Source organism: Ascaphus truei, chromosome 1 (genome assembly GCF_040206685.1).
Source record: "Ascaphus truei isolate aAscTru1 chromosome 1, aAscTru1.hap1, whole genome shotgun sequence".
NCBI classification, from domain to species: Eukaryota; Metazoa; Chordata; class Amphibia; order Anura; family Ascaphidae; genus Ascaphus; species Ascaphus truei.
In genome coordinates, this window is record NC_134483.1 from 90,003,880 (window position 1) to 90,017,151 (window position 13,272).

Below are 13,272 nucleotides of genomic sequence, written 5' to 3' on the forward strand. Positions count from 1 at the left end.
TGCAATGTGTAATATTCTATTTACATTTGTTGATTATATCTTAGCAAGACTTTTTCTCTGGCGAGATGCTTTCCTTACTTTGAGATGTAGCATTTCAGCGTGTATACTGTATACTGTATGTAATGGGTTTGGAGTGTAAAACAAGTAGTGAATGTAAGATAGTGGTTACCACTAGAGAGGCCAGAGGGACTCCGCAATAGTAAAGCATTCTTTTTTTCAGAAAGCAGAAGGTATTGCCCCGTTTATCATTCATTTATTTTACTCTTCCGTGGCAAAGTGCTTATGCAATCATTTCTAAGGAGGATTTTACAAAAAAAAGTGCTGGATAATTTCAATGTGCAAAAAATAGTCTTTCCCGCACTCACAATAGAAGAAACAAGGCAACAGGAGAGATAACCAAGAAAATAGTATTGTACCGCTGACATTGAAAAATATACAGAGGTAAACGAACCTCACATCATAAATATACTATAGTGAAAGTAATGTCCATAATGATAGGGGAATAGCAAGGCACACCACGCACAGGCACACCACGTACAGGCACACCACGCACAGGCACACCCACACCACGCACAGGCACGCCACGTACAGGCACGCCACGCACAGGCACGCCACGCACAGGCATGCCACGCACAGGCACGCCACGCACGGGCACACCACGCACGGGCACACCACGCACGGGCACGCCACGCACAGGCACGCCACGCACAGGCACGCCACGCACAGGCACACCACGCACAGGCACGCCCCGCACAGGCACGCCCCGCACAGGCACGCCACGCACAGGCACACCACGCACAGAGAGAAAGGGGCCAAAAAGTTCACTGGTGCAGGGGAGCGCAAACTTTTAGTGCTGCGCCCCCTTGTCTCTCTACCCCCAGCTCTCGCGCCCCCCGCCTACCTTCATCCGCGTCAGATGACGCTGCGGGGTCGTGTCACGTCACGTGACCCGCGGCGTCATCTGACGCGTGTGACGCCGCGTTGCCATGGCGACACAACACAGCCGGCTGAATCCTGGTAGGTAAACAGTTGCAGGTGCCTCACGCGATCCCCCGGCATTTAATTTAAATGCCTGGGGGAAGAGCGCGGGACCTCTGCAACTGCCCGCATCCCCCCAGCAAAATATCCCCCCCCCCCCAGAGGTCGCGCCCCCCACTTTGTGCACTAAGGCAATATGCCAGATATAGTTAAAAAGAGACCATCCTAAAAAAAGGGCATACAGGCGTTCCTCCCTTACCGAAGTCCCGCTTACCGATGGATGCCTTATCCGACGCCGCATAATGCAGTCCGCCGGACATATTATTCGACGTCAGACCCGCTTATCCGGCGGTCACCGCCACCGATTAACATGGACCCGCAATCCGACGGTCCGTTATCCAATGGCGGTTTTTGGGATGCAGGATGTAAGCAAACAACCCAACCAATCAAACGCTAATGATCAAGCAAAGGGGGTTTAATGAATCATTTCAGCAATGGTTTCTAACTAAGAAACACTTTCTTGGGGTGATTGCAACTTTAATGCTAAGGTATTTGCGCTGGATTTTCAATATTCTTAAACAAAATAAATGTGGTTATTCCGCAAACCTTAGGCACACTGCCATTTATGCTGTATTAATTTGTGGCTCGGGCAGGGTACTTTACTCATTTGCATTCCAAATAAAAGTACCACTTGTGAGCACACAGACAGACAGGTCCACAAACCTGCCTTCACCCATTATCTCTTAGCATACAATACTTCCACTGCAGCCAGGGTTTCTGGGTAATGACTTGCAAATGAGCACTCAGTGTGTCACAATTACCAATTCATTGGAACACAGCCGCCTTAAAGACTCTTAAAGGTGTAATCACCAAAGATATTGTAACGGTTTTTCTGGCCTAGCCTGACCCACCCAATCTCATATTGGCCCCTGTGGTCTAACCAGTCCCCATTACAGTGTAGTGTCTGGTGGTGCACCTGTTGGCAACAGGACTCCTGAGTCTCCCGCATGATGTTGTGTGGGGATTTCCAACCCAGACAGGCAGCTGAGGTAGTGTGCTTGAGTCCTACCTATATCCAGTGCAGCGCCTCCACCTCATCAGGATCCCAGCGTCCGCTTGTGGATGGTCCTGGTGAGGAACTCCTTTGTGGTGCACTCCTCTTTGTAATCACTCCACATTTACACACGAGGGTATGGTTTAACTGGATCATCTTTATTGACTTGCGGCGGGCCAGCTGCCCCTCACAGTGGGTGTACTTAGCCTCTCATGTTCACCGCACTTCCCTTTGAAAGGTGTCCTTTCCCTAATTGGTGGATTCCCTATCTCCCCTTAGGGAGATAGTCCCTGTGCCAGGTCCCTGGTCACGGTCTTATAAGCTGTCTCCTCCCAAGCCTGCACTCAGACTTGCTCCTTGTCTCATAGTCTCTTACATAACCTTCCAACAGCTTAGCAACTCCTCCTCTAACAACTCAGCAACAACTAACTTTTGAACAGTGCCGTGCCTTATGTATCCTCTGGGGGCTGGCACAACTCTGACATCACTAATCATGGATTCAGAGCATGTGACCACTCCCATACATACATAGGGCACCTCACCAGGGTGTGAGGGCAAACCTCCATAATTACTGCTGGCATGCCCATAACTTACCAGGCCTTATTGTCAGCAGGAGAGATGACTGCAGCCATTTTACAGCATGGTTACAATATATTTTGCAAACACATTTTTTGTCAATATTACCTTTTCGAACATAGTTCTGTATAGTGACCCTAACCTTTCTGTATTATGATCTTGTACTTCCTAGGTACTGTACTTGCTTTTACTGTACATTTTAAAAATGTTGAAGATTAAAACAAGATGACTTCCATTTCTTCCATGTGATAATGATTTTAAAGACTGGACTATTTTGGGCAAGCATTGCACCTTTGCACAGGAAGAGTTAATGTGGGCATTGCAAACCCATCTGTTAGCAATGACTGTTCTCACTGAACTTTATTAAGGTGCTATAAAGTTATTTCTACTTACAGTACCAAAATAATCCCAAGGAGGAATTGCTGCGAGTTGAAAATATACAGACGCAACTTGTAATTTTTTATGTTCATTTCATAATTTAAAGGAATATTTCCTGGGCATCCCCATGGAGAAAAACTATTTTGGTGGTGTCAGCCTCTTACAGAAATAAAATTATTAAGCTAATAAGCAAAAGAAGTACCGTCCACCTACATTTTCACGGACCATCAATTTGCCTTTTCATAAAACCAGAGAGGCACCTGTTGAAGGGAAGGAAGCAGAAAATGTGTGACCATACAGTATGTAGCCACTTGAGAATAGGTATATGCATTGGCATTTGTTAAAAGAAAATGTTTCCCTCTTGTTTTGGAGCTCTTACAGGGAGAAGCATGCAGAGCCTGAAAGCACAAAGCTCACACTCAAAAGAGCCTTTGTGTCTGATTGTGACAGTGACGGCACCAAGGCAGCTACATTAGTATCTCAAAAATCATCTGAAGTAATCACCAGTGATCATGGCATTCATCCAGAAAGAACAAACAACAAAACTGCGAAGGCAACCAGTAAGCCTCCTGTGTATATATAGATATATATATATATATATATATATATATATATATATATATCTATATACAGTATATATGTATGTATTTGTGTGTTGGTGTATGCAAATGGAAAGGGAGATGACATTTAAGGTGATAAATGTTACGTACAATAAACATTGAAAACATTTTTAAAAATAATTATCATTAGAACACAGCAGTGCACACATACAGACTATACTCATTTATACAAATAAAAATATTGTGCACTCATTAGAAATTAAAAGAGCATACCAAAGGGATCTTGTCTGAATGCGTCCTCAGGGTACCAGTCAGACATGAGCCCCGTTGTCCCATGCCTCTCACTGTTCCACTGCGGCTTCGGTTGCAGACTTCCGAGTCATATATACAGTGTTCGACAAACCTATACATTTGCTCGCCCCGGGCGAGTGGATTTAACATCGTGGCGAGCTCCTATTGGCCCAAGCAGCATACGTTTGGTACTAGGTGGCGAGTAGATTTTTTGGTGATTTGTCAACCACTGCATATATATATATATGAAAAAGAGAAGACGGCTCAAAATTGGGAGTCATATTGAGTGACATTCAGAGAGTCATCCATCTATGCAGTGGAAAACCATCAATTTGTAGTATAACATCAATACTGTAGGCCTACTAATTACAATAAATATAAAAGAAAGAGGATTGTATAATAATATATACGTACTGTACGTGCACACTGTTAAAAGCGGAATCCCCATAACATAAAACATATAAAACACAAGTGTGTTATATTTATATACATCTAAAAATACTATTCAAGAAGAAAACATTCTAAATGAAATAAAAGCAAGTTAGAATGAGTTATTCCTTAAGAAAGGCTAACGGATCAATTTCTATATTTAAGCCATTGGGTACAAGAGTATGCACTCTGAAATCTATTACCTTCTCTCATATTTGTTTTCATACGTTCAATTCCTTTTAGTATTAGGTCGGTGGGATCACAATTATGAGACTCCGAAAAGTGTTTAGAGACACTTGAAAGAGCATAACCTATTTCAATATTGGGTTTATGCTCCAGGCTTTAGGTGTCTTTGTTCTTCCTACGTACTGAAAGTACGGAGGGGCACTGCAACATATAGATCACAAAGGTTGTGTTGCAATTAATGTATTGCTTGATAGAATAAATATTGTTAGTGATCGTTGAACTAATACTTGTTGAGCTGCATATAGCATATGGTATACTTGCATGTAGTACAGAGTTCCCATTGGGTGTTATATTCTCTCTTTTTTTAAAGCTGGGGGGGTTTGAAGATTTATTTTCAGATTTTAGTTTTTCTTCTAAACGGCTGTTACTTACTTACTGTCACTTACTGTTTTTTCAAGTAAACCGACGCGCAAAATCGGGTCTTCCTATAAAATGTACCAGTGTTTTTTTATGACATTAGTAGTGGATGAGTGGTGCTACCTCATTTTACCTAGTGATTCATGGAATATGTGGGGTGGTTTTGTCCGATTCATTCTTAAATCTGTGGCAGAAGAAGTGATCCCCTTTCTAGATTGGTGGCCTTTGTAAAAGAGTCTTGGACTAATTTAGTGACATATTATTTCTCCCTTAATCTTCTCATATCGGTGATATGTCACTGTGATAAGAACATCTCTTGGGAGCAGTTCCTCTGTGCCCTTTACAACTGGCCATAAGGGATATACTGTAACCAAGGGGAGTGGGGACTACTGGATTCCTCCTCTTAATGGCAGAACAATTTAGTACAGACATCCTCATTTCTGTCTTGAAATAGTTCTAGATCCAGGAATTCTATTCTAGCTTTGTTAAAACAATGTGTGAATTTTAGTCCCACCTCATTCTGATTAAGATCATCAAGAAACAATTCTAGGATATCTTCTCCCTTCCAGATAAAAATAATATTGTTAATGAATCTGCGCCATATGATATTTGTTAAAAAAAAGGGTTATTGTTACTGATTAAAAAAAAGTGTGCACAATAATCCATAAAAAGATTTGCATAACTTGGAACAAATTTTATTCCCACGGCATTTCCACAATTTAAAAAATAAAACTCCCCCTCAAAATAAAAATTATTTAGCGTCAGATTAAAATAAATGCTTTGTAGAATACAAGATCTCTGAGTTCCTGTGAGGTGGCTTTGGAAATCTATAGAAAATTGTATCACCTGTATACTTTTTGACCTGGGAGATACTGAGGTCTGCCAATGAGTTCTTTTTTAAATTTGAGTATCTTTGACAGATGGTAAACAGGGTATTAGACAAATGAAAATTGAAATTCAGATTTATTTAGAATCCCATTTTCCACTGTTAAATCTAATAGATATTGCAGCTCTCCTGTGAAGATAGTGCTGGGGTGAATGTAAGTTTAGAATACGTGATGATATCCTCGTGTAATCTGAGAGCTTCTTGTACTGTACATAATCAGTCGGAATTGTAATTTAGCAGTGGACAATGGGATCCTAAATAAATTAGAATTTGTACTTGTCCAACACTTTGTTTTGGCATTATTCTACCATGTGCCAACGGTACACTGAGATCAAAAAAGACCCTTGGCAGACCCATTGCATCAGGAATTGGATCTCTAACTACCAATCTCTGCCAATGTATTGACCACTTCCTTCAACTCTTGGTTTTAGAATTTCTGTTATTTTTCAGAGACTCCATCCATCTGTTCAGGGGCTGGCTGGCAAATGTTAGCCCGGGTGCAAGCCCAGCCAACTGGGCCAGGAGTTAGGTGGCCCACACATCATACATAGACAAACGCTACACGTACCATGGACACATATTTACTTACCATACAATAGGCAAGCTCTTTTAAACGCACAATAAACAAACACACCAGATATACACACCATATACAAATCTACACGCACAAAATACATATCACACACATTTATTTATAACAATATTTAGATAGCCCCCTTATCGAGGGTCCTGTACATTAGTTAGTAAAACAATGGTGGGGTTACATGAAGTATTGAACATTTCATGTGATGGGCATAGAGTAATTGTTAAGATGTTTTTGTGGTGGGCAGGGTGGGAACATTATGGTCGGGCTATGGATGAGGTGCATTGAGAGCTTGCTTGGTTGGTGGGTAAGGGTTGGGGTCAGGTCTCTTAATTTAGTCTTGTCGGTGGCATGGCGATGGGTCAGACAGTGGAGGCAATTGGATCAGTGAGTTGGGTGACTTTGGAGGATTTTGGACAGGCTTTAGAAAGGTTTAGGAAGGGGTGAGGGTAGTGGAGATCATGGGCGTTGGGGAGGGGGGTGTGGTAGGGGATGGGATAGAAGGAGGTTAATGGGGGATCATGACTGCAGTGGAGAAAAGATGAGTTTTGAGCTTGCTTTTGAAGATAGATAGGGAGGGGGTAGATTGGATGTGGTGGCGGAGCTTGTTCCAGTGGATGGGGGCGATTAAGCAAATGATCGGAATCGAGAGGATAACAGGAGACTTACTAGATTAGACTTACTTACTTGAATTACTTACTAGACCTCACAGGCCCTATCTACCTGGCTGGCCAGCTAAGCCAGTTACCAGCCCACAAAACATACAACCCAATATCAGGGAACAATGTTGAAGTCTTTATCTGAGTGTGCTGGTCCAGCATCTCCGGTTTCTCCAGGCAATCCCTGAGATTCAGGCATTGTAGTCCTGCTGCTTCCAGTGTGTCTTTCAGGTCCAGTCCTGCCCTGTTTCTGTTTCCTGGGTTTGATTCCCAGATGGTCCCAAGACCCTGCTCCCTGCAGGCCCAGGGAACAGACCAACCAGTGTCCTCCTGGTTTAGGAAAAGTCTCTCTCTTCAGGCAGCTTCCTGCCTGCATATTAAACCCCCTGTTCATTCAGGACTTCTATCTTAACTAGCGGCACCTGCAGCTAGATTCTCCAGAGGCGGTTAACGGCTTGCATGCTGGAAAGCACACATACTGCACTGCAATCCAGCATACAGAGACAGTGACTGTCACAATATATAGGGTGTGGTGGGTCTTGGATTTAAGCGTACAGGGGCTATGTATGTGTGGCACCACTCATTCACCATGTTATAAAAAAACACTGGTACATTTTACAGGAAGACCTGATTTTACACACCATTTTACTAGGAAAACAAAAATCTGAAAAAATATCTCCTACAGTAGCCCCACCACAGCTTTAAAAAAACAAAAGAATATAACACCCAGTGGATAACTTTGGTTGAACAAACAAATAATGGGTGCACATAAATGAGTGAACTCTGTACTATATGCAATTATATATGCAGCTCCACAAGTATTAGTTCAACAATCAGTAACATTATTTATCCTATCATCAAGCAATACATTAATTGCGAAACAACCGTAGTGATCTATATGCTGCAGTGGCCCTGCGGACTTCAGTACGTAGGAAGAACAAAGGCACCTAAAGCCTGGAGCACAAACACAATATTGAAATACTGTAGGTTATGCTGTTCAAAGCATCTCTGAACAGTTTTCTGAGTCCCGAAAAAGTGATCCCACTTACTGTACTTGTACCTAATTCTAAAAGGAATTAAAGATATTAACGAAAAATATAAGAGGATGTACTAGATTTCTCTAATTATGGATAATAGAGACCTATTGATTAATAGACTGCATACTCTTGTACCCAATGGCTTAAATACAGAAATTAATCTGGCAGCTTTTCTTTAGGATTTCTTAACTCATGCTAACTGGCTTTTATTTCATTTAGAAGTTTTCTCTTTTTCTTTTTGAATAGTATTTTTTAGATGTGTGTGTGTGTGTGTGTGTGTGTGTGTGTGTGTGTGTGTGTGTGTGTGTGTGTGTGTGTGCGTGTGTGTGTGTGTGTGTGTGTGTGTGTGTGTATAACACACTTGAGTTGTTTATGTTATGGGGATTCAGCTTTTTACTTACTGTATGTGTGCTTGTATATATTATTTATTATACTATCTGTGACAGTAGGGGTAGAATTGGCTGCTTAAATAAAAGTTAAGCCTGCCTTTACCCTCCTTACCTGTCTATACTGTAATATGATGTATTTATTTATGTTTGTAAGGTTTATGGTACCAGTCCTGTATCTGTGTACTGTGCCCACATTGGGTGATATTATATTCTGTAGCCTGGTTCCAGCACTTCGGGAATCAGGTGTTAATTGTATGTCGAATAGTTTAAAGGTGCGGCCTTTTGTGTGGAAGATGGATATACAAGTATCCAACCACAACACAAAGGAGATCCTGGGCGAGATAAGGTGAGTGGCTTGGGATATTGTTAAGCGAGGCAGGGTTGTGGACTCCGGTTTGGGGAAAGTGGCTCCTGGCAGGGGGACCATTGTCCGGCCCAGGCACTGAGTCGCCTCTCCCTTCGGGGGGTATTGGAAGGACAAGGGAAACTATTGCTGGGACTGTGCTCTGAAGGCATGATTCCCATTGGTCCGTTCAGATGCCCCACTTGACTTAAACCCACCCCTGTGGGCTGTCATGGAACTCCTGTAACCTCCCCTCACTCCGGATTGGTCCAACGCAGGTGAGCCCTCGCTCGCTGATTAGACTCCAAAGACAATCTGCTCTGGGATTGGTCAGGCCTCCGTTCTCCATGTTGGGGGATAGAGACTGAGGGCTATATCAATAGGAACCCGGCTTTGGTTCCAGAGACTTGTTGTGGAATATTCGGAGAGCCAAAGTGGACCCTTTAAATATCTCAGGTCATCTGACGGTTTTCCGGAGACTTGCGGTGGAGTTTATAGGGAAGCGACAGGATGAAATTTCAAACTGCTGACTAGTGAAGACCATGGCAGTGCTGACCTTACCATAGAGAACAGCGGCACAAGTTGGGAAAGCATATCAGGATAAACTTCTGGGTGGAGGTCCCCGTACATAGGGCTCTAGGTTATTCCCCCAGTTACCCCAGTTGAGTTTGTGTGGGTCTTATGTACTGGAGGTTTGTGGAATCTTTTTTACAATAAATTCACTTTTGTTCAACTCTGTAGTTCTGTCTAAAGTACTGATCCCTGATGTAATTGGTCTGGGCTCCCTTTACACTACCCACATTCTCCTACTCCCTTTTCATTTGAATTGTAATTAGTACAGTATTAGTTTATACTAGCCCACTGTGGAGATGGGTGGATCTCTGAATATTACTAAATATTACTCTTATGTATGTGCAGTCATTTCATTTTATTCAAATATTTTTTCATTACACGTTATGTAGAGAGCTTTATTTATATCTGTAACATTTTTTTTCACTCACACCACAAAATATTTATTACTTAGGTAGGTGTCTTTAATATATATCACAAGACAATTCTATACATTTTTTTTTATTCTCTTATTTCCATGCAACACTTGATATACATATTTAGTATATATGTGTACCATTCCCTTTATGTAACATTTTGCTTTGTGAGCGCTCATTGAGTTTATTTTATTAAAATAGTTATTTCTTCATTTTTAATTCCCCCCCCCCCCAAAAAAAGTGTGTGTGCTAAACTCTGTTGCGTAATGATAACCTTATCTCCATTTAAAAATAATCACGTCTAAATAATTTGTTAAAGTTAATGTTACCATGTTTACTAACTGGGAATTGTGAGGGAGGAGTCTGATTATCATGGTTTTCAACAATTCCAAAAACAGGTAAATTCCCTTATTTTTATTGACTCTGATATGGATCGGGTGGGATAAGAGAAGGGGAAATGGAAGAAAAAGCTGCACTCCAGGAACTTGAAGAAGCGGTATCAGCTTTATTACATCACCAACGTTTCAATTCAACATAGAGAAAGATTCACTGTGTTGAACCGAAACGTTGGAGATGTAATAAAGCTGATACCGCTTCTTCAAGTTCCTGCACAGTTGCTTTTTCTTGCATTTGGACATTGGGGATTCTTCCTTTTGAGCTAAGCACCCGCATGTATTTCTTTGATTGTGAGTGCAAAAGCATTTTCATTGACTATAAGAGAAGGGTAAACACTTGAGTGATAAACACTCCCCCATTTAGAGGCCCTTAAGAAATGTAAGTAATGGAGCAATGCTGCCATCAAATACATTTTACTCTATCTGGGGGGCTCTTTGGCCTTCCCTCGACGTCCGGGGACCCCCTGGTTCTGGAGCGGTGAGGGTGGGGCAGACCGAGTCCATTGGGTAAATAGGGGAAACAATATGGTGACGGTGGTCAATATGATGAAGTTGACGCTTTCTATTGGGGACCCCGGCAGCCATGTTTACAGTCTGCCGGAGATATTTGTATTTTTTTGGGCTTCGGGTCAGATAAAAATAAATGCTTCCAAATGGGATGGCTGCTATAATGGAAACAAACAAGTCAGTATATTTTGTCTTTAGCAAGGTTAGATGTAATTGATTAATTAATTGTTACATTCTTTACAAAGGGTTATGGCCAGCTGCATGGTATTGCACCTTTCAGAGAAGTTGATTGAAATATGTTTCAGCTGAACTAGCTCTGTAAATGTAAAAAAAAAATAACCTGCTTTTACTCCATTTATGCCATTCCATTTATACCAGCTTCACATTGCAAAGTCAGTAATCATCCTTACACTGATGAGACCCCATCAATAGCTTTGTGTGAATAGGTTGGCTGACCATGCACTTCTTTATAATTCATGCCTTGCTGTGTAAAACTGCAGGCATAACCTTGTAGGGATCCATGTTAAAATGGATAAGAAGCAAAATGTGACACACTGTGAGTGCTCATTTGCATGTCATTACCCAGAATCCCTGGCTGCAGTGCAAGCATTGTATGTGACTGGCAGGAGTAGCCAACTCCAGTCTTCAAGGGCCACCGATAGGTCAGGTATTAAGGCTATCTCTGCTTCAGCACAGGCGGCTCAGTCAGTGGCTCAGACTATGACTCTGCCACTGATTTAGCCTACTGTGCTGAAGCATGGATATCCTTAAAACCTGACCTGTTGGTGGCCCTCGAGGACTGGGGTTGGCCACTATGAAGAAAGGCAGGTTTGGGGACCTGTCTGAAATGTGACTGTGCTTGTAAGTGGTAATTATAATTGCTATTAGATAAAACAGGTTTGATGAGAACTGTGAACAGAAGGACATTTAAAATGGACCAGAATGTATTCATATCAAACCAGCATGCATCATTCTATGAATAACTATATCATGACAAGACAATTCTAGATAGTGAAAAGCCGCAAGAATTGATTTTACTGTTCAAATATATTACTGCCTTGACCACAAACACATTTAGACATTTTACAAAGCCAGGCAATGTACTGTAGGAACATGTATCTTCATGCTTTTAAAATTGAAAGCAAAATATAATAATGTTGGGTCCATCTTTCTTTTCAGCTGCTTCTGTCACTGGCCCTGACCGGCAGCCGGCTTTGCCTCGCCACCAATTTAATAGGAAAAATTGTTTTGGAGAGACAAAATTACATAAAGCTGCAATGGAGGATGATAAATACATGGCACATAAATTAATAAAAGCCGGAGCTCAAGTAGATGTAAGGGATTATGCTGGTAAGTATGTTGGTAATAAGCGTGAATGGCAATACAAATAAAGAGTGATGTGAGAAGACTTGTTTTTGGTGTGTTTTTTTATGACCATACTTTATTAGAATGTTTTTTTAGGACAGTAGTTTCACCTAGTCACAAAAGTGACATTTGATTATTAAACTAATACGTCAGGTTTATGGAAACTATATGATTGTAAAGCAGTTCTTTTTGGTTGTTGGGTGACTGGCACCTCCCCAGTTGCAGGTAATTTTTCTTACAGTTCAGATTGGGCTGAAAAAAGGCACCGTTTGTGTTGACTTCTAGGTTTTGAATTTTCTCGTAATGGTTTATACTAGATTAGAAATGTTGGGATACACAATAAAACAATTGTAGGAGTAAAAATAAATAATGTATTCATAATATCAATTTATGCAACAGGATTACGTTTTTAAATGTTTTTCTTAATTAATGAGCTGGGTTTTTGCATATCTTCTTCCTCTGCAGCACTCTGCTGCTCTTCAGCTGCCAGTTGTTTGTTCTGATTAATGATTGACTCCAGTTGCTTGGGAAATCTGCAGGTGATTTGTTGATGGGAGTGCCATGTTTGTTGATGGGCGAGCAGGAATTTATACAGAGACGTCTTTTTCACTGTTTTTAGAAAAGGAGTGTTGTCCAGGTTTTTAAATGTAATTTACAGGGCTGGAACAATAATCGCTAAGATTCACCAGTCAAGGTTAAAATAAAAAGTTGTAAAACATACAGGACACCTACAAGCTCATATTGAACCCCCAAAATAACCACAACATATATATATAAGCATATAAGTGTCACAGAGGAGTGCTACTGAGCAGGGCAATATATATTTGTAACGGCTGGACCCCCCTTTTTCTGACCGCTGGTAGTAGGGGATCGACTTCCGCTGCTCGACCGCAGAGGCGCTAGCACCTCCCACTCGATGCCGCTCTGGTCATCCGGAATCTCCTCCGTGCACGCACGTGCTTCGACGCCATCTTGGGTTGGATCCCCAATCGGGATCTCTTCCTCCACGAGGACATCCGGCAACGCCCGTCTGCTGCGCGATCCAGTCTGGCTCTGGACTCGCTCTTCTTTCTCCTCCACCCCCTGGGTCTGCGACAGGCACTGTGTCATCTTAGTACCTCGCAGGGTCGGGGTGGATCGACCTCCTTCCGATCCACTAGTCACCACGGCAGTGGGACTCCGGCGATCGGGTGGTCGCGGTACTGGAGACACTCTACTCCGCGTCTCTACACCACGGGGAATGGCATCTCTCC

At 42.1% G+C, this 13,272-nt stretch overlaps 1 protein-coding gene across 2 annotated transcripts in view; it reads left to right on the forward strand.

Moving 5' to 3' along the window:
- The window catches only part of ANKRD31 (ankyrin repeat domain 31), a 150,691-nt gene that overhangs the window by 45,161 nt on the left and 92,258 nt on the right, over positions 1-13,272 (forward strand). For both annotated transcript variants that reach the window (XM_075591519.1, XM_075591508.1), the window contains exons 15-16: positions 3,359-3,546; positions 11,834-12,004. In XM_075591519.1, the coding sequence (XP_075447634.1) occupies positions 3,359-3,546; positions 11,834-12,004 (359 nt within the window). The remainder of the gene's footprint in view (positions 1-3,358; positions 3,547-11,833; positions 12,005-13,272) is intronic.